The sequence below is a fragment of the Physella acuta genome, unplaced genomic scaffold, assembly GCF_028476545.2.
Source record: "Physella acuta isolate Inbredline_101_S28 unplaced genomic scaffold, ASM2847654v3 ptg000327l, whole genome shotgun sequence".
NCBI classification, from domain to species: Eukaryota; Metazoa; Mollusca; class Gastropoda; family Physidae; genus Physella; species Physella acuta.
This window is the reverse complement of record NW_026731846.1, coordinates 230965-253990: the sequence shown is the minus strand read 5'-3', so window position 1 is coordinate 253990 and position 23026 is coordinate 230965. Positions and strand designations below refer to the sequence as shown.

Genomic DNA, 23026 nt, shown 5'->3' with positions numbered 1-23026 from the left:
TGAGGTCACGTGACTCAGAGGGAGTCACGTGACTCAGAGGGAGTCACGTGACTCAGAGGGAGTCACGTGACAAATTAAGTCACGTGGTGTATATGTCCCAGTTGATTGGTTGATGTTGGTCAGCTGGTACACGGATGGTTCATGTGGTAGCCACACCGGACACCGTCCCAGTGGTCTCAGGATTCACCGTCGCCATGGTTACCTCGATTGTGGGTTTTCGGAAAGCACCAAACAGTTCTTGACCAGTCAAGAGGTAATACATAGAACATTGTATAGAATATTTCCCATCGGGGTATCTTCAGTAGTACGTGAGCAGAACACCTATTGATGAGTATCACAGCATCAGCTTTGAATGAGGGCATCAAACGTCTGTTAGGAGAGAAAAAAAAATTACTTAGATTTCTTTAAACTTTGAAGCAGCTCTATGGACATTAATAGACAGATAGGATGGACTGTGTGGGGGGGGGGGGGGGGGGGATATTGGAAAATCGATTTTAGGATTTGAATTGAATTCTGTCTACCCTATTAGTTATTGTTATCGAATTTTTATTGTTTTTTTTACTGATATCGCTCATGTTTACACAGTACAAAATTAAAAAAAAAACAAAAAAAAAAACTTATCACTGATGTTTACAACAAAAGTATAAAAACATCGCTGATATTTACAATCGAAGTATAAAAACCTACCTAATGGTTTCTGCTTTTGCGGAACAAAAAGCTTGGCTGGCTCCTTTGTTTTTCAAAGCTGCTGGGGGAGTGTCTGAGGGTGGTGGTGGGGGTGGGGTTGCCTTGGGGGTTGGGGTGTGGGGCGTTGGGCTGTTGGCTCATCATGCGACTGACGAATGTACGCACCGTCTCCTGGGCCTTGTCCTCAGCCATGCTGCCTGTGGGGGGAGAAAACAAAGTGCTGGTTAGTTCGTGTGTGTGGGGTGTGTGGGTGGGTGGGGGTGATATAAGTGTAGGTGATACAATGAAACAAGGATGTGTAAGGATGTACGAAGGAAGGTGAGTAGTGAAGTTACGTAACAAGACTAGGTGTGTCATATTAGATTATATGATAGGGATTTGATAAGATGGAATCACAGTAATGGAGCTGCACTGAGCGCCTCAAGGAAAAAGAAAACAGGGAAGGTCAATGGAGACAAGCAACTGACAAGAACAAGACTATGTTGGACTGACAAGAACAAGACTATGTTGGACTGACAAGAACAAGACTATGTTGGACTGACAAGAACAAGACTATGTTGGACTGACGAGAACAAGACTATGTTGGACTGACGAGAACAAGACTATGTTGGACTGACAAGAACAAGACTATGTTGGACTGACAAGAACAAGACTATGTTGGACTGACAAGAACAAGACTATGTTGGACTGACAAGAAAGTTGCCGGCAAAAGTGGAAAGATTTTTCTGTGGAGCCTGTGTCTCAAAGGCACAAGGAGGGTGACTAGATGGTGACAGGTATTACTTAGGATGTAAGGTATTGTATCCAATTGCGGGTATCGCACTAAAGTAAATGTATTAGATGACTAATATAGTATAGGATAACAAGCAATTTGATTTTTTTAAAAAAATTCTCTTTTTTTTTCCCTTTTCCTACAAGCAATTAGAGGAAGGGTGTAGAATTTGTTTCAACTAAACTAAGAAAGTTATTGAGTGTCCTTTGCATAGCAATAAAAGAATAAAAATAGTAAAAATAAGGGGAACATTGTTTGCTTATTTTAAAAGTTGATCACAATAAAAAAAATATATACTGCGGTTCTTTGATTTATTTTAACTTTGAAGAATTTTTTTTAAAAAGATATAGAAAATATTAAGAGAAAGAGTAATAATTACACATCAATACATTAAAAAAATAATCATTAAAAAAGTTTTAAAAAACCCACGTTTTCTGATTGAACTAAAAAGTAGAAAATAAATGCTATAGGCCCTACATCACAATAATGCAAGCGATCACTCTACTATAAGCGATGAAAAACGTGGGGCGCCGAAGTAAAAGTTATATTACTATTGATTAGATAATACTATTGACTTTTATTAGGGAGCTTGTAGAGAGTCAACAGTATTAGAAACTGTAAGAAAATCACGGCGCCCCACGTTTTTGCTCGCTTATAGTAGAGTGATCGCTTGCATTATTGTGATGTAGGGCCTATAGCATTTATTTTCTACTTTTTAGTTCAATCAGAAAACGTGGGTTTTTTAAAACTTTTTTAATGATTATTATTTTCTACTTTTTAGTCTTTGTCTGTTTGTTTGCATTAAAATCTTGCTATCGATTTTATCTTTTCACTTTTTTTGGGTAAACGAAGACAACTCGTAAAAAGACAACTCGTAAAAAGACAACTCGTAAAAAGACAACTCGTAAAAAACACGTTGTTTGAATACGTTACTGACTAGAACACATAGATTTGAACCCGTGTCGAGTGGGATAGCAATCGTGTGCCCAACCACTCGACCATATCGTCTCCCCCAAACTGGCCTACCTCCTGTAAGTTTAAACTCGGTTCAAGCTAAATTCTCTGCCCCTAAGCCTGTGGCGACATGTGATCGTTCGCTTCACTGCGCGCGAGGTACGCGTCGCTGGGTTTTTTTCTAATGGCTAGCAGAGGAGAATTATATATATAGATTATATAGCGGTCTAAAATGCTCAATAAAATGTTTCCATTGATCAATTTAGTAATAATAACAATTGAATATTCAATGGTCATCCAAAAGAAAGCTTCCCTGAAAATTTCAGAGCGCTAGCTAACTGGGAAGTGCCAGAAATTTCGATCGCAAGATTGGATTGGAAAGACAAACAAACAAATAAAAAAACAAACAGAGAAAGCAAGTTAAAGAAAACGTGGGAATATCCTACACTGCCTCTTGTGACTAAAAGGCTTGATTACCTCCCCTCTACGGTAGAGGTAGTAATAGTTCTCTCCCTTCTACGGTAGAGGTAGTAATAGTTCTCTCCCCTAGCGGACCCCACTCCACCCAGAGCGCCAATCAGCTCGTTTCACCTGTCAAATCAAAGGGAGACAATCGAACAAGAAACCACCCAAACAGATGGCCAGCGGACAAGGGCTCTGTAGTGACTCGGCGACAGACGAGTGAAGGGCAATAACTCTTCTTCTTAATGTTGACACAGGGGAGATGATAACAGCCTGTCAAGGGCGGTTAACTCACCGTGAAAAATAATCTAATAAGATTTCGAGGCGAAGAGTCGGTTCTGTTTAACTACTGGCGTTTGGTGAAACCCTATAGTGATACTAGCTTTTTACTTCAGAAAACAAAAATTTACTTTATTTTTTTTAGACTAAAATCGCACAAGTTATTAGAAATAAAAAAGTTCAATGCTAATTTACTGAATGATATCACGAATTGAAATCAAACCTAAGTATCGCTAAATGTAACTTCATTTCTTCGTAGGCTGTAGTACGGTACAACACGATATGCTAGTTTAAGACCAATTAGTAAAAAAAATTCCATGTCAATCAGAAAAAGAATTTGACAGACGAAGGCGCCATTGAAAAGAAAACAGGTCGTCACAATGTCCAGCACAGTTCGCTGGTCAGCCGCTTGCTGACATGGGAGACAAAAAATAATAAGGGGAGGTCACCACAATACAAGGGAGACTATACGGTAATCTCCTGCTCAGGGGAGAGAAAACCTGGAGAGATTGTGTTACGGTGCATTATTCAAAGGGGAGGCAAATCGCCCTCGGGGTACACGGCGAAATTACACCCCTCCAGCTCGTATTGTAGTTTAACCCCACCGCCCGTAGAGATGTAGGGTGGGGTGAAAAAAATCTGGAAAAAGGGAAGGGGGTGTGGGCGGTATGTTACCTGTACAGGCTCGGGGGGTCAGATTTAAATTAAGGTGACACTTGTCGCTGACCTATTATTTGTGATCCGTCTTGACCGGAGGGCGAGGAGGAAAAAAAAAAACAGGTCATAATTTAGTCTCAAGGGGGGCGATAATTTACGAGATGTCTAAATCCGAGGGGCATTGAACGGGGTTTTAATGGTGCTCTAGGAATCTTTAGGCTTGACACGAGTAAGTTAATGGGTGACAACAAGGCCCGGGGGTGAGAGGAAGGGGGGTGGGGAGGTATGCTGGCACCGGCCTGTTACCATACCCAGGTATTTCACCACACACCCATTATTTTTATCAAAAGAATTCACGGCAGGTTTTGATGGCAGTTTTACCTTTGGCGTCCTCAGGTAATAAGAAGGGTCGTAGCACCAACAGGTGTTGTTTTCTATAGGTGACCCGATCGGGTTTCCATACACGTTTAGAGGCTGAACTTAATTTATGACACACTTGGAATTCCATACACGTTTATAAGCTTATCTTAATATATGGTACACTTAAATTTCCTTTACACCTTTAAAAAAAAAACAACTTACAAAACCCATTAATTTAGTTAGATCGAATGTGTAACTAACTATTCTTCATGCTTAACTTTTTCTTCTTCGTTCATGGAGATTTATTTAATGACTTTTATCACTAGAATCGTCTACTTTGTTCTATTATTAATTGTTAAGTAAGCACTTGAGAAATGGTTTGTTGTTGTAGTAAATAATACATCTAATTACATCTATCCCTTCTTATGCCGAGGAACATTGAAACAGATGAACTCTACTTCCTCTGCCCGATGTATTTTGGGCACCATCGGGAAAAGATGATGAATCCATCTTATGATATCATTTTCATCCTACCCAGGTTGAATTTCCCGACAGCCGTTTTATCTATTATTTCCCAACAAGTGACGTATTGAGTTGACCTACATTCTTTCTAATTATTCTTCCTAAAGTGAAGTGCCTGCACTCTGGCAAATCCCCCCCCCCTCCACATTCAATTGTTTTGCCCGCATTATATTTCTCACGTATTTTTTCCAGACTAGAAAATGGGAGATAAAAAATAATAAAAATAAATGTTTTTGTTGTTGTTTGTTTTTTGTTGTGGTATATGACCTTAAGCCCTAGACTGTCTTTATAATTCAATCTATTTTTACACTTTTCCCCCTTCATAGACCCCCCCCCCCCCTTTTTTTTTTCTTTTCTCAACATAATAACACTGAGTTGAAATAACATATGCCGATAATTAATGTTGTACATCAAAGCAGTGAGCAAACATAGTTGTTCCCCATTTCATTTGTGCACACAGAGTTGTCCCCCTGTCGTACAAGCACAGAGAGTTATCCCCCTGTCCCACGAAAAAAAAGTTGTCCCCCTTGCACTACCATCTCTGGCACAGCTGCTGTCGTCTCACGGAATGCCAGCTGGCCCAGTATCGTTCACGCCCACCGCAACATCGATACCATACATACCACAAATCAATGCGATACTTCCTATTCCACAAATTATTGTTTACAACATCATTTTTAAATTTTGAAACCAAAATATCTTCATACTTAAAAATATTTATGAATTAACAATTAACTGATTGGACGAACTGTGATTTGATAAACGATTACACAAGAGCGATTACGATTACTTGAATGCACTCTTGCCCACATTTCAAACTTTGCCCCCTCGGTTAGTCGCGCGGTTCGCACGGTCTCCGCCCCACCGCCCCCTCCCCTCCCCCAGCGTTACGACACCAGCTGTTGCAGCCCTATCAAATTGTAGGGCCCGCTGATGGCCAACCTGATGGCCCATTCAGGCCACGATTAGACGGTTCCCACAGTGTCACAGATGCAAGTCTCTGAATATCTTAGTCGAACTCGATCGGTTTTGTTAAGTATTTCAGTACGGGGGGGGGGGGGGGGGGGGAAGGATCATGACATGTGAGGTCAGGTTGTTAGGTTATAAAAAATCAGAAAATTTACGTTGCTGTAATTCATTATGTTTCTCGTTAATTAAATTATTAGAAATCTCCCCCACACCACCCCACCCCCACACGTAATCGTGTTAATACCAGCGTCTGTTGTAGTTTGGTGATACCGAGACTTTTAATAGATGCTTAAGGTAAACAAAAATGGTAGACTTTACTTTTATGGCATTAATAAAGCTAGGTACGTGAATTATATTAAATAATTATTACAGTGGGGAGGGGGGTTGTTAAAGGTTCTGGAGGAAGTAAGGGAGGGGTGGGGCATAAGGTAAGGTTGTGGGGGAAGTAATGAGGGGTGGGGGCATACATTAATTTTTTTATTTTATTTACCACAATACATGCTTTACTCAACACAGATGTGAGACGAAGTCCTCCCCCTCCCACCACCCCCACCACACACGGTGAGTGATGCAAAGGTGACCCTTGTGACCTTGACACGACCACCTTAACCCCGTCCTCTGATCTGCGTGAGAAACTCGCGAGAAAATCCGATGCTGGAATAGTGGGACACCTGTCTTGCTCACTAAATACAATGGTCACCCATGGTCCGCTTAACGGAACAGTTCAATGCCGACATTGTGTTCAGTTGTACATCTATTACTTGTGGCCCCTTTAACGGAACAGTTCAATGCCGACACTGTGTTCAGTTGTACATCTATTACTTGTGGCCCCTTTAACGGAACAGTTCAATGCCGACATTGTTTTCTGTTGTACATCTATTATTTGTGACCCCTTTAACGGAATTGTTCAATAGCGATATTTTAAAAACTTCAACCGTATCGTTTCACTCGTAAAACGAAATGTGTTAAAAGATTATATTTTATAAATAAAATAAAAATGTTATAAGATTCCAATATTTAAAAAATCACTCGTGCCAGGTATTGATTTAACGCTGAGTTCACAGCAAATAGCGAAAGAACGACCGTTAATGTCGCGATCACCTGGCTATAAATCCTTGCATACCTCGCGTTGTTTCGTGCAGGCGCCGCCATCTTGGGAGCTAATCGCCGGCCCCGGCGTGCGTGTCACGCAAGCATCTAAAGATGGCGGGCGACGTTCGTAACACAATATGATCAAATACAGGTCACGTGACGTCACGGTGCGAAAATTGTACGATATTTATAGAATGGAGGCGGTTTAAAGAACGATTTCATAATGATAAAATTTGATTACTTTTTCATAATAGATACTGGCTTTGAAAAGATAATGAGATATAAATTTTAATTAGAATTTTAGATTTTAAATGTAGTTGTGGCTTTTCAAACCATTCACTCACTTCGACAACACATTTAATTTTCTCACGAACTTCCACTCATACATAATATTGGATATTTCGTGATTATTCTTTATTCAATAATTAAAGTGACGTTTCGCCATTTAGTCTGTGAGTTTTTACAAGCCTAACTAACACTTTTCAACTCGATTTATTATTTAAAATTGAACAGGTATATTGTGAAATATAACAAGTCATATATAACAAGTTTTAGAAAATTACAGATGTTTGATGACAGACGGAACAAATAACGTGGGAAAAAGTTGAGATGGCACCGGAAAAGATTTGACAATAAGGAAATCTGTGACGCGAGACAGTGGAGAGGGTAGATGGGAAAGGGCCTTCTGCGGGCCTTTTGATAGCGCGTGCATTGATCACAGGGCGGCGCTGAAGGGGTGAGCGATGGGGTTTTTTATTCTGCGACGGCCGTGTGAGTGTCTGTTGCGCGTGTGGGAAAATTCGCGTCTGCTGTGGTTGGGGTGGGGAGTGGGAGGCTGATAAAAAATTCGCGCCAGATTTTTTTTGAAAACAATTTTTTTTAAAATAAAAATAATGTGTTCGGGGTTTTTGTAATGTGTGAGGGGGGTAAAAAGATGTAGGGTGAAGGGGGCGTCTTCTCCATGTTGTTTTTCTCACCAATGGTGCCGGTGGGGTCGTGTAATACGGCTTTGTTGGGGGACGGGGAAGTGTGGGACGGGACAAGATGTCGAGGGGGAGGGGGAGTCTGAAAATATGGCACCTCTAGAACAGGGGGGGGGGGGGGGGGTTGGAGTGAACACATAAAACATATAAAGAAAGAGTGTGATAGTCATTTTAAGAAAAGATTTCGATGGGCTGAGAAGAAAAGGATGATTTTCGTACAATGGATGAGTTTCCCTTTTTTTTAAAGGGTTGATTGTGATGGATGAAAGTGAGCAAGACGTACCGTGTTTTTGTCTGAACCGTTCCAGTAAGGCTGTGTGGAGCTCTTCAATGTATCTCACCGCCTCCTCGATGACTTGAACCTGGGACATACACAAATATTTGGTTAGATGACGTGTTTCAAAGGGGAGTGGTGGTGATAAATATCATCTTGTGGTGAGGGGGGGGGGGGGTGATAAATATCCTCTTTTGGTTGGGGATGGGAGGGGTTGAGCAGATGTGGAATGACTACATGTAATTTACATGAGTAGCATAATGAGCCGTATGGCACTCAGACATGCCATTTACAAAGCCCAGTGTTGAAATATAATGTAGAAGGAAACAGGTCGAGTATCTTTCAGAAGGTTTAGTTTATCTTTAGATAAGTTTACTTTGAGATTAATAAACTTTAAGTTTGATAGTAATACTAAGGATGCTTGAAGAAAGCGTTTAAGTCACATTATTGAAACATGACATTTTAAAAAAAAAATTAGGTATATATATATATATATATATATATATATATATATGTGACCTAGGCTAGTTGCATCTATCCTGTTCGCAACGCCCAATGTGACCTTTCCCGAGTCTATCCTGCCCGACAACGCCAATTGTAACGAGTTGAACCACTCATGCTACACAACATCGACTACAGTAGAAAGACTCGAAGATGCAGGTTCGCTATTGATCCTTTTATTACATGAATCAAGAAATGTTTCAATATAACACAATGAATCAACAGAGATGTTTCACAATAATAGTCTGAATCAACTGACCCCCTAACAGTCCTCACTAGGCTTCATATAACTGAATCCACATGTCTATTGTCCTTTTTAACACAATATAACCAACTTGGGTATGTCACCCAGACTGACTGATCTAAAGCAAGCGACGACGACGGAAGAGAGAGATGAGCTCGCTGAAACGGGAAGAGAGAGATAGCGAGTCCTGCCGTGCCCTCCTATTTATGCCTTGTATCCGTACTCGTCCCCGTACTTGTATTCCTCCGTAATCGATACTTGTACTCGATCTCCGACCACCAGTTGCGTAGTTCAAACGTACAGACCGTAAAATAACATCTGCGTCCTATCCATCAAAGTTGACAGGCCGTCTGAATACCGTTTCCCAAAATAGCACGCCTTGGCTTTGAGGTTGTTATCAGCCCGACCCAATAAGCCACCTGTTATCGGTTGCATCAGACCAACACCGTGTCTCGGCTTCTCGTTCGTTATCATTTGTAACTGGTAGTTAGGCCTACCCCAGTTACATCCACCCCTGCTTTTTTTGTGTGTTTTCAACCACAAACAACGCCTGGCAGGTGCACTCCTCCAAAGTCAATCGCACAGTCGTAAAAAAAAAATCTATTGTTCCACTCACTGTCCACGACGTTCCATTCGTATACGATTGACAGTTCTACCTATTTCACATATCAACTGTGTCTACACCATCTTTCTGAGACACAAAACAGTTCTAGAATTCACATCCACCCTTTCCATTTGGTGACTTCACCAGTTCACTTTTATAGCTTTTTGAACAGTCTGTTCTCATACCAGCGCGACCATGAAAGACTTGATGGTTGCTGACAAAAAATTTCGTATTCCTTCTGTTCCTTAAACTTCTCCGCGGACCACTTATCTGATGGTCTACCGTCTCTCTGCTTCTGGAAGGAACGGGATCCTCTTTGTTGCCGTTATCCTCCACTTGTGTATCGCGGTTGTTCTGATGATGGTGATATGGTTCCGGGATGGGTATGTGAATTACCGTTATAGTTTCCGGTTCCCTAATTGTCTTGGATTTCCTTGTGTGTACTTGCTCTTCTTGCCTATTCCAATATTTCTTTAATTGAGCAATATTCGCCCACCGATCCGGTTTGGCGTGATCGATGGGTCTTATCTTAAAGGGGCCACCTGCTGCTTTAGGCATCTCCACGACTTGCCATATCTCCTGTCCCCAGAGATCGTGGATTTTGTTTCTGCCTAACGGGTGGCTACGCAGTAATACCCTGTCATTCAGTTTGAGTGGCGGGTCCTTCGTCTGTATCGGCGGTTCCCTTCGCCGAGATTCATGTTCTAGTCTTTCCTGTACTACCCTGTACATTTCTCTAATTCTTCTCATATGTTCATTCACATATTCCAGTGCGGTGTATGAGCCAGTCATACTCTCCTTTTTTCCTAAGAACAAATCAAGAGGGAGTCGAGCCTCCCGTCCGAACAGCAACATGTATGGCGTAAAGCCGGTTGTGGCATGTGGTGTGCAGTTGTATAGATATACCAACTCTGGGAGAAAATCAGGCCAACGTTTTTTCTGTTCAGGTTCTAGCGTACGCAGCAAATCATGCATGCTGCGGTTGAACCGTTCACACTGTCCGTTTCCTTTCGGATTAAATGTGGTTGTTCTAGATTTGTTGATCCCGTAGTGGCTGCACAGTTGGTTAATTACTTCTGACTCGAAAGCCCTTCCTTGGTCAGAATGTAATTGTCTTGGTATGCCATATTTGATGAACCAATGTTCTATTAAGACCTTTGCCACTGTTTTGGCAGTCTGATCTCGTGTGGGCACCGCCACAGTCCATTTGGTGAAAACATCAGTCATTACCAACACATGTTCCGTCCCATCCGATGATTGCTCCAACGACGTAAAATCCATAGCCACAATCTCTAGTGGTTTTGTCGCTAGTAGGTGTCCTGATGGCTGTCTCATTTTGACAACTGGCATTTTCGCATGCTGACACCTCACACAAGCCTCACAATGGCGTTTGACCTCCATTTCCATATTGGGCCAGTAACACCTCCGTCGTAATATTTTGTGGGTTCTGTCCTGACCCTGGTGTCCTGCCCTGTCATGTGCCAACCTTAGCACTTCTTCTCGTAATTGTCCAGGCACCACCACCTGGTGTATTGTCCCATCAATTTGGTCATGAATTCTCCGCATGAGAACACCATCCTCTATACTGAGACGGTTCCACTGACTCAGTATTTTCTTTGTTTCTCGACCAAATTGTTCTCTTTCCCTTCTTCCTGGGAATTTTTGTTCCTGGACGTGTTTCAATAGCGGTTGTAAGCCACTATCCGTTCTCTGGGCATCTCTTATCTTTTGGTGATTAAGGCAATTAAAATCACTACTGTCCATATGTTCGGGTTCCGTGGATATGTGCTCCACCCCGGTCTGCCCGTTCTGCATCACTTGTACCCCATGAGGGATATCTGTTGACGCTCTGACCTCACATATTCCTGTCAGTGTTTCTTCCTCATCACCCGGTCTCTCGTAAGGATTCCTTGATAAGGCGTCCGCATTGCCATTGGACCGCCCCGGGCGATACTTTATCTCTAGGTCAAAGAGTGCCAATTCTGCTGCCCATCGCTGTTCGATGGATCCCAACTTTGCTGTCTTTAGGTGGCTCAAGGGGTTATTGTCAGTGTATACCACACATTTAGCACCTAAGAGATAGTCCCTGAATTTTTCAGTCACAGCCCATTTTAATGTCAAAAGTTCTAGTTTCATGGCGCTGTAATTTGTCATGTTCTTCTCTGATTCCTTCAGAGCTCGACTGGCATACGCAATAACCCTGAAACCTTGCTTTTGTTGTTGTGATAGCACAGCTCCCAGACCTTTAGAGCTGGCGTCAATTTCTAGCCGAAATGGTTTGTCAAAGTCTGCGTATCCCAATATCGGCGCCTCTGTCAAAGCCTTTTTCAAGAGCTTAAACGAGTTCAGGCATTCATCAGTCCATAATTCACCTATCAGTTGTGTTTTACCTTTCTTTTTCTCCTTACTGTGTTTCTTTGTCATTTTGTTTACCAAGTCATGCAATGGTGCGGCAATTTTTGCAAAACCCGGCACAAATTTTCTATAATAGGAGGCAAAGCCCAAGAATGACCTGACCTCTACCGTAGTTGTTGGTTGTTTCCATTCTTTAACAGCTGCAATTTTATCTGGGTCAGTGGCGATGCCATCCGACGAAATCACGTAACCCAAAAAATGTACCGATTTCAAACCAAAGCAGCATTTGTCTGGGTTCAGCTTTACTCCTATCTCCCTAAGACGGAGAAACACTTGTTCTAATCTTTTTAGATGGTCCTCCCAAGTTTTTGAGTAAACTAGAATATCATCCAAATACACCAACATTATTTGAAATAGAAAGTCACTCATAGCACTCTGCATTACTCGCTGGAATGTAGCAGGTGCATTAGTTAGACCAAACGGCATACGGGTCCACTCGTACAGTCCCAGTGGAGAAATAAATGCAGTTTTATGTTGATCGTTGGGGTGCATGGCCACTTGGTGGTAGCCACTAGCCAAATCCAAGGTAGAAAAAAATCTTGCTCCCCCCAACGCATCAAGACATTCATCAATACGAGGCAAGGGGAATGCATCCCTTCTTGTGATATTGTTCAATTTCCGGTAATCACAACACAGTCTTATCTCCCCTGACTTCTTTTTTACCACTACTATCGGTGCCGCATAAGGGCTCGTACTGGTTGTAATAATTCCCTTTTTTAGTAGATCGTTCAGGTGTGCTTTCACCGCAGAGTAGTGACTTGGTGGCAATCTTCGATAAGGTTGCGCCACCGGCTTGTCTTGTAGTAAGGGTATCTGGTGTTTTATTACTTCCGTGTACCCCAAATCACCCTCATACGAGGCAAATATATCACTGTATTTCTTCAGCAATTCATTTAGTTTTGGGTCCTCAGTTTTCGGGAATGTATATGATCGGCCATCTTCTTTCTTCACCTCGGCCGTCACATTGACCGACCTAATTGTTACTTCATTACTACTGGTATTGATCAGTTCGATGCACTGTGCCGACCGTTGTACCTCGACGTTCTGTGGTACTCCTACCAGAGTGTTAGGCGGTATAAAAATTTCTTCATCCAAAACATTTGCTACCAACCCTTGAACTAGTCCGTTTTCCGCTGATGTGTATGTCCGCAGTAACACGACGCCTGCCCTCAGTGCGGCGCCACATGGTTCTATCATCACATCACCATTCACGCTTCTATCACCAATTTTTAATGTGATTGCCTTGACCGTGTTTGCCGGGACTGCTGTCCTTCCTCTGGTCTTGGCAAACCTGGCCAACTTGGATCCCCGACCTGGTGTGGTCGATCCGACAATATTTGTAGGAAATTCTGGCAACTGGCCAAGAATATTCATGCCCAACAGGCAAGGTATATTTGACACATTTGTCTCTAGGTTGTGTTTCGTCACGAACACCCCAACCTGCTTCAACCTATGTCCTGCCACCACGACATCCGCCAGAAAATAACCACAGTATGGAATGGTTAGTCCATTAGCTGCCGTCAGGCGCATGCATGTGTCAGACCTCAACCTATGGTCTTTTCCTTTCATCCATTTGGTGTAAAAATTTTCCGTGATCGTCGTCACCTGGGAGCCTGTATCCACAATTGCCTTCACCGCGATGTCCCCAATCGTAATCACCATTTCAGGACAGACTCCCATCATTTTGCTTCTTGGGCCATACCCTCGCCCCTCTGTAGCCTGGCCCTGCCTTACAGAGGACGACCGTTTCCCTGGCAGTACCGTGCCATATGTCCGGGTTGTGAACAAGACAAACAAATTGGCCGACCGTCGGCCGTCCATTGGAGTGATGGCTTGGCCGGACGCGGCCGTCCAACCCGTCCCTGTTTTGTCCCGTTCTTTTCCCGATTCTCAGCCGTTGACCTGCTTTCCAACCTCTCCAAACGTTGGTCAACCTTATCTAGGTGGGCCAACAGTTGAGCCATCATGGTCTCCATCGTGTCGGCCCCTGTGGGTGGGGATTGTCTCTGTTCAGGTACAGAAACTTTGTCCACCGAACAGTTCGATTGGTCCTCATCCTCGGACCTGCGGATCGCTGAGTTCCTGACCTGAAGGAAGGTCAACTGCGGGTCTTTGTGGACCTCCTCTTTCAACTCTCTTCTTAGGATCGGGGTTGCCAGCCCCTCAATGAAATGGTCCCTCAGTAGGCGTACATCAATGTTCGGTGTTTTGACCTTTACCGAATCAAAGGCACTGTTCATCCGGTGTGAGTACTCCATCACACTCTCCGCCAATCTCTGCCTCAAGCCTACGAACCCTGCCAGCAGTTGCGATCCCGACCGTCTCTCCCCAAAGGTCTCCATAATCAGATCCAGCACCTTATCTGGATCTGATTGGATGGTTTTATCGTGGCATTTGACCTCTGCCCTAACCGTCTCTCCTATGCTGCCCATCAGCAGTCTTAATCTTTCCTCTGGTGACATGCCTCTCGAGGCCCAGGCCGCTTTGACCTCTTCACTGAACCTGTTGGTTAAAGTGGGATCCCCGTCCCCGTAAAATTTGTTAATGTGGGACTCTCTGGGTAGGACCACTATATGGGTCTGCTTCTCGTCCAGAGTAGACATTTTATTCCGTAAGTAAAACAAAAGAGTTCTTTCTTACCGTGTGTATATGAAAAAATTTTCCTCGATTTTCACAGTTCCTGAATGTCCGAATTCACATACACACAAAACACAGTTATGCACAAGGTTGACTATGGGTGCCTAAATCGGCAAGTCTAGTTTAATTCATCCTGCTCGCAGCGCCAAATGTGACCTAGGCTAGTTGCATCTATCCTGTTCGCAACGCCCAATGTGACCTTTCCCGAGTCTATCCTGCCCGACAACGCCAATTGTAACGAGTTGAACCACTCATGCTACACAACATCGACTACAGTAGAAAGACTCGAAGATGCAGGTTCGCTATTGATCCTTTTATTACATGAATCAAGAAATGTTTCAATATAACACAATGAATCAACAGAGATGTTTCACAATAATAGTCTGAATCAACTGACCCCCTAACAGTCCTCACTAGGCTTCATATAACTGAATCCACATGTCTATTGTCCTTTTTAACACAATATAACCAACTTGGGTATGTCACCCAGACTGACTGATCTAAAGCAAGCGACGACGACGGAAGAGAGAGATGAGCTCGCTGAAACGGGAAGAGAGAGATAGCGAGTCCTGCCGTGCCCTCCTATTTATGCCTTGTATCCGTACTCGTCCCCGTACTTGTATTCCTCCGTAATCGATACTTGTACTCGATCTCCGACCACCAGTTGCGTAGTTCAAACGTACAGACCGTAAAATAACATCTGCGTCCTATCCATCAAAGTTGACAGGCCGTCTGAATACCGTTTCCCAAAATAGCACGCCTTGGCTTTGAGGTTGTTATCAGCCCGACCCAATAAGCCACCTGTTATCGGTTGCATCAGACCAACACCGTGTCTCGGCTTCTCGTTCGTTATCATTTGTAACTGGTAGTTAGGCCTACCCCAGTTACATATATATATATATATATATATATATATATATATATATATATATATATATATATATATATATATATATATATATATATATATTATATATACGAATTATATTAATATTTATCCTAAACATGTTTTGTATTGATGGTGGAAGTTCTGGGTTGGGGTGGGTTGGAAGAGAAAGGGACGTGTTAAAAATGTGGTTAGAGTAAAAAGGTTCTGTTACCTTGGAAACGTTTTTCTTGGATGCTACGGACGGGACCAGAGCCCTGAGCTTAGAGTACTCCCTCTCTCGGATCTTCCTCAGGTGCATTCTCACCTGTCTCCTAGCAACCACCTGGGCAGCGGAGACCCGGGTGTGTCGGTAAGATGTCACGGTGACCATCTGAGGAGAAAGGTGAGACAGGTAAGTTATGTGTAGATAAGGTGAGACAGGTAAGTTCATGTAAGGTGAGACAGGTAAGTTCATGTAAGGTGAGACAGGTAAGTTCATGTAAGGTGAGACAGGTAAGTTCATGTCTAGATAAGGTGAGACAGGTAAGTTCATGTAAGGTGAGACAGGTAAGTTCATGTCTAGATAAGGTGAGACAGGTAAGTTCATGTAAGGTGAGACAGGTAAGTTCATGTAAGGTGAGACAGGTAAGTTCATGTTTAGATAAGGTGAGACAGGTAAGTTCATGTCTAGAGAAGGTGAGACATTAGTTCATGTCTAAGGTGGGACAGGTAAATTCATGTCGAAGGTGAGATAGGAAGTGCATGTCTAGACATGTCCAGGTCTAAATAACATAGAAATGTAAGGTATTCTATGTGTAACTTAAAACAAATTTGGAAAGTAATTAAGTTCATTATTTCATAACCCAAGAACAAGAAAGTCAACTAAATTGTCGAAACACATCAAATAATAGTTAAGTCATTTATCACAGAATCTGTTTAAATATTTATTTTCGTTATTTTTTCTTTTATCCTCACATGACAATAGCATAAAAGTAGAAACGTTATTCCGCTACTAGTCAGAACTGCGTATTCCTACTACTAGTATCGCTGACAAGTATAACCACCCTAAACCTAACCTTAAGATTGATTATGTTAATCTATTCGCAATACAAATACATGAGCACGGCTAATCGATGGGGAACCATTATTTCACGACTCCATGTAACGGCGAACACCTGAAGAAAAACGTTAATTAAATTATGTCTCATTTCAGTAATTACACGCATCCGTCTAAACGTGTAATTGAAAATGTGAATTACTTCCCTTGCTATTACGCCCATAAAGGCAAATGACTCATTTTTAATTAAACGAAAACGGGAAGCTTTAAAGAAAGCTATTGCCCTAAAGGCGTATAACCCACGGAGAAAGACCATGTTTCCATTAAGTTAATGTTGGACGAAAAATGCCTTCACTAAGACGACTTTCTTCCCTTGCTAAACACAAGGACGTGCCTGATCACAATGAAAGGGGGATCACCCACTTCAGTGCGGTCACAGTTCTCCGGGCCGAAAGGGAGGTTAAAATGGATTGGGCGAGGATAAAAAGGGGGAGATTACCGAGACCAAGGGCGTGAAAGATTGATGTTAGGTCACATAAGATGAGCTAGGCAAGGGGTGCTTGAATCACCGGGTAGAAACACATACAGCCATCTGTCACCACATACCAATGGTGGCATACATACATACATAAATTATATATATATATATATATATATATATATATATATATATATATATATATATATATATATATATATATATATCCGTTCCTTTTAATCAGAGTGAGAGAAACTTGACATTTCCGATATCGATACACAAAGAAGAATAAAAGAAGATACACAAACGAACAATAACCACATGCGTATCCGTAAACCTAACCATAGTCACTGAATTCTGTGTCTAAACCCCATCTGTTCGTTGTCTATTTACGTCGCGTACTGCAGTAGATAAATCACGCGCCCAGCGGTCCGGTGTATAGTCGTGCTTGCATTGGGTGACAGCTCAAAACCAGAGGTGCAAATATTTCATCCCATCTATCTCTCATGCATGTGTGTGAAACACAAACAGAAATCAATTTGCCACGGCAGAGGTGCAGGTGACTCGCAAGGTGAGAAAAATAAACCAAAGGTTATTTTTTTCTCTAAACCAAGGGGCCATAACTAAACACAAGCGCCATGCAAAAAACCCCATTCATCAAATTGATGTTTGCCAAAGCGTGCTTCGACCTACCTGTGAGCTGTCAATTGGGAGGGACTGAGTCGGGGGGGGGGGGGGGGGATGAAAATACAGAAATAGAACTGTAAGAAATAGAGGTAAACATTACTTAAATAAACACTCATTTATCATCTACGGAAAAAAATATGTCTGGCGACAACTCTGTATAAAAGTTGTTTCCCCTTATCAAAAGCCGGATTTATTTCCCTTGGCCCGATCTAATTAATCAACGGAAATTGTCTGACAGTTCCGCTTGTCCTTTTAATGCAAACATATCCGATTCGTTGTTTCAGACACATAAAGGATTTGCGGGAAAAAAAATTCCGATGGTTTATTCCGCGGAGAATCAGTGTCTAAACAAACAAACGAACGAACGAACGAACGAACAAACAAACAAACAAACAACGAGTAAACGTTTGAGCCCTTGTATTTAGAATAATACGGTCGGTTCTAATGTGTTGGAATAAACGTTTTTATCTGGAACCTAAATAAGAAGGAAACAGAATGTCGAGTAGAAGCGAAGTTACGACCAGCTAATGCCCCCCCTCCCCCCCCCCCCAAAAAAAAAAACAAGAAAAAACGAACAAGCAAAAAACAACGCAAAATGATCAGATACTAACATTAATTGGGAGACTAGATAGTGCAAGTAAATAACATTTAGGCCCTTTACAAATGCCATCAAAAGCTTTTGCAATATAAACATATATAATATTAAATATATTTTTATTTTTATTTTTATTGGTTACGATAATAATAGTGATATATAATTATAAATCTTTGTTTTTAAAATCTCTCTATAACTCGCATTCCTGAACTTTACACAGTTTGACCATCATTCGATGATACATGAGCCGACAATTTGACCACTGAGTGACCGATACCATGACCTTTGTGACCTTAGGACCGCTTGACCTTAGTAGCCGTTGGATCCTGTGTCCTTCATCTCCCCGCGACAGTCACTTGTCTAAATAGGTTTTACGGTCACACGTACCAACGGGTACATATAATATAAATTCTTTTAAAATGTGATAACACAGGCCCTCTAGCTATTGGAGAAGGGGGAGATAAGCGAGTGTACGTCAGGCACATTTAGCTCCCCTTGATTGCTACGTCATTTATCACAAAGTGGTCACATCCGGGCTAATGGGGTCAGCGCAGAGGTCAAGGGAAGATAATGCAGTGATACCGAGGGGTCGCGGGAAATTATTAATGGCAAGCCGTGGGAACGCTCAATTGAATAACATATTACGTCACAATGCTACTTCCGGTAAAGGCCGATGGCTGCCAAACATCATTTTGATGTTATATATAATATATAGTTCCTATATATATAATATAGGGCCTAAATATATAATATAGGGCCTATATATATATATATATATATATATATATATATATATATATATATATATATATATATATATATATATATATATATATATATATATATATATATATATATATATAACGTCAGGTCATGCACCTGATGTTATCTTAATGGCTTAGTTCAAAGTTCAGCGTACTTAAGACAAATTGAGCATTGTTTCCATTTGAAGGATGTAATCACACACCAGGGGCTATATTTAGACATTTCTATTTTCCTATTTTGTAGCTATAACGGACGACGTTATCGCTATGGAATGGCAGATAACAGAGCATTCCTTTTTTATCCCTATAAAAATAAACCCACTACATGCTACATATCACGTGCGGTTATTGCTACAACCTAATTAGGTTAAGTTACTCAACACTTATTCTAATAGTCATAACGTTATTTTTTTATGTTAATAATATATTAAAATAACTTCAAATAAGCGTAAATATAAGTGTAAAACCAAATGCTAGATAGAGCATAGAATTATAGTTCATTTTTTCAATCTTAAGAAACAAACACAAAAAATTGTTCCGACACAAAGTCTACATCGGATATATCTATTTCCACCAATAACAAAACTGGGCAATATTAAAGGGCTATAACTCCAGACCAAAGACATAATTTATCCTCCGAGTGGTTTCTTTAATCTACCAGAGATCAGACACCGGTTTGTTCCGTCCATCTCGCGTCCACTACACTAAAAAAAATGGTATTGTGTAGGTATTAAAGGGCGACCACTGGCAGTCCTTTCATTAACTCACCGGGGCATAGGCCAGCTGCAGGGTAGACACAAACGAGCTGCTTCGAGGGAAATTATATAGGACCCGAGGTGAATAGGATGTACCGGCATGGGCATTGTGGGGCAGAAAGGGAGAGAAGAAAGGTAGGAAAACAGGGGTAGGCAATACAATACAAATTCAATATTACTGTAAAAACTCTACTTGTTATACTTATATTTTAATTAATTAAAAAAATTAACTTTCTAAAATAAAAATAAAAACAACACCTACACATCTGTGCACGATATGGTGGATTATTTTTAAATTAAAGAACGAGTTTTGTTTCTTTTCCTCTACCTTAACTTAATATGGTATGTTAGATAATAACAAATATTTATAGTTTACATTGCATAACCTTAAAAAGTGCAATGTAAGGACAGGGAAAGCTTATGTCTTTTATAATTATTTATTTTTATTTTTACTATCTACACTTTTTCTACAGTGAAGCGAACGAAGTGGAGGTTTACAGTAAACCTATGGTCAATACCACTCCAGATCCTCCCTTTTTTACACCAGCCTTTGACCTGACCTCGACATGCCCCCCTCTGCACCTGGCCCTGCCTGACCCCCGGACAAGCCGATAGATAACCGCTGTCCATCCACCTACCCTTGGTCAAGCTTCTCCAATTCACGTCGCGGTGGCTGGCCTGTCCATCAGCGTTAAGCTTGCGGCGCTGACCACAATAGCCCTGTCCTCAGATGTCCTTTTTTTTATACATCTGGACTCGAATGACCCCCCCCCCCCCCTTTTCCCCAAACACCTCTTCAAAACGTTATTCCGCGCCATTTATTTCACGCCGTCGTTAACGACCGGTGTCTTCTGTCAAAACCTGAGTTCCTTTACACCCCCCCCCCCCCCCTCATCCCCTTCACCGCCCCTGGACTCATCTTGTCAAATTAAAACTTTTCAAACCGTTTGTCATTGTCACCTCAGCTGTCAAACCTGCACACCTACACTAGAAAAGTGGACAATTTTCGCTGCATGATTTATTCGCCACGGAATTCCATTAAAGCGGGCGCTATTGTACACTAGCAGGAAAAAAATCTGAAGAAACGTCTCCATGGCTTATACATTATACGCTTTCACCATTCAACACATTCTCTGGTCAGAAAACTTTGCTACGCTGGTTCTAATACGACTTATAAATTACTTATTTAAAAAAAAGTATTAACATATTTTGCGGTTATTTGTAAATTATACATTACAAAAAGTTCAGAGTTTGTGTATATATATATATATATATATATATATATATATATATATATATATATATATATATATATATATATATATATATATATATATATATATATAGTCACAAGTAGATTAGTTACTTTTCGTATCAACAATAGCCAATGCAGAGCCTGGCCGGAACGGCAAATGAAAGTTATAAACATTGCTATCAAAATATTGGCAACCTTTTCTGTTTCAAAGACATCTGGCGAAATGAACCAGAACGTAAAACTAGATTAGGCCTACAATTCCAAGAATGATTTGAAATGGAAGAGACACACAGTACATTGAGTAGAAGGTGATACCGTTAATATTAAATACCATTGCATTTTTACTTGCACGCGTGCTTTGTAGTGTATGGTATGGTTACATTAATCTGAGCATTGAATCTATAGTGTTTATTTGCCAATTACAAATAGGTGGTCTGTTACTTATGACAATGTCACTTGTAAGATATCCTTCTCGATAACATTCCTAGTCTAAAAGTTTAAATTAGACCAAAGATCGCACGCCAGTCTCACACAATATCAGTCACCAAATTAAAGTCAACTGACACCCATTAATTAACACCACCAATGTTAACAATGTCAGGAATCTGGTGGGCTATAAAACGCCTATCATTAAGTGACATCATTATACGATAACATTACGCTAATCTCATGTTTTGCATACGTCTGTATTTATTGCATATCTCAGCCTGTGTTTGCATGGCATAACAATAGAGGTACACACAGCTTATTGCAGACTGGTGAACTAATCATATGCACATAATTTAACGAGTCACATAAATATGGTATAACTAACAACATATACATACTATAAATAGCTACATGCAGATGGTATAGTTAGTCATTTATATGTGGTATAACGAGTCACATACAGATGGTATAACTAGTCACATGCAGATGGAATATCGCCATATACAGTTGGTATTACTAGCCACATACAGATGGTATTACTAGCCACATACAGATCGTATAGCTAGCCACATACAGATGGTATAACTAGTCACATGCTGATGGTATAACTAATCACATACAGATGCTATAACGAGTCACATACGGATGGTATAACGATTCACATACAGATGGTATAACGAGTCGCATTCAGACAGTATAACTTAGCACATACAAATAAAATTAGTCGCACACACAAGGAAAAGACCTGGATTCTAGATCTAGATCTAGATCTAGATCTAGTCACATCTCACATGCAAATAGCATTTGCAGTTAAAAGAGAAAATTAATAATAATTAAAGCAGGATGCATGATTGTGTCATTGCATCTGGGACAAGAGTTTAAGTTTAAAGTTAAGGAAATCCTTAAATTGTTGTTTAATGTTTAATGTATACAAGATTAAAAGAAAAACACTTACGTTTGTTTTGATGGGTAGGATGACAGCAGTAAAAGCGAGTTGTAGTCCTTGGCTTAGAACTAAATAATTAGTCTCCCTTGGTAAGTTTATCTGTTTACAAATATTTTAAAAATCACTCCGCGAAGACGACTCGATCACTATTTTTAGATCAAAGCTGTGCTGAAGTTTCCGCGAAGTATTTCTCTTGTGACCCCGTACAGAGCAAGCGTAGTTTCAAATCCCTAGCACAGTGATCGGCAAGCGCGTTCAAACTGAATGAATCGTCTTTGCCGCTGCGACTTAAATGCACTGTCGTCTGCAATGAGTGTCTCCCCCTTTCGTTTCAGTAACATGTGGTGTTCGCCTCCCCTGATTGGTCGCCGAGGTTGACACCGCGTGCCAGCGAGCCGTAACGAGGCGTGTGATTGGCTGAACGCCTCGATGGTGACACGGGAGGCCTGATTTTTTTTGTGTCAAGGCTCCCCTTTCCCCCCCCCCCCCCCAGCTGACAGTTTGTTAGCTGTGTGAAACGACCATCGGGGATCACAATTTTTTTTTTTCACATTAAGCTAGTCGGGGACAGCTTAATTCATGTGAAGAGTAAGTCTGACAAAGTGAGAGAAAAAAAAAATCACGTCGTTGATTAAAGTCTGAATTAACATCACCTTCAATTAGCGGCTATTAGTATTGCATGTACTGCGTGTTTTAAACAAATAAAATAAATCCCAACAAATTGACTTTTTTCTTTTAACTACCTTGAATTTTGAATATTTCTTAATGGCTTATTTTGCT

General features: G+C 41.1%; 1 protein-coding gene across 1 annotated transcript; it reads right to left on the bottom strand.

The window, feature by feature from the left end:
• Positions 1 to 687: 687 nt before the first annotated feature.
• LOC131940723 (uncharacterized) lies at positions 688 to 22341 on the bottom strand. Its single transcript, XM_059299488.1, has 4 exons — positions 22256 to 22341; positions 15513 to 15671; positions 8021 to 8099; positions 688 to 884 (listed from the first exon to the last, which is right to left on the bottom strand). Exons 2-4 carry the CDS (start codon positions 15669 to 15671, stop codon positions 688 to 690), a joined length of 435 nt encoding a protein of 144 aa, XP_059155471.1. The 5' UTR covers positions 22256 to 22341.
• Between the last annotated feature and the right edge of the window lie 685 nt (positions 22342 to 23026).

Bases quoted from the DNA above. Each gene is read 5' to 3' on its own strand.
- LOC131940723 (XM_059299488.1), bottom strand. From the start codon at position 15,671: ATGGTCACCGTGACATCTTACCGACACACCCGGGTCTCCGCTGCCCAG. The intron at 8,100-15,512 runs GTAACAGAACCT...TGTATGTCCCAG, and splicing joins CCAAGAAAAACGTTTCCAAG to GTTCAAGTCATCGAGGAGGC. The intron at 885-8,020 runs GTACGTCTTGCT...CTCCCCCCACAG, and splicing joins ACGGTTCAGACAAAAACACG to GCAGCATGGCTGAGGACAAG.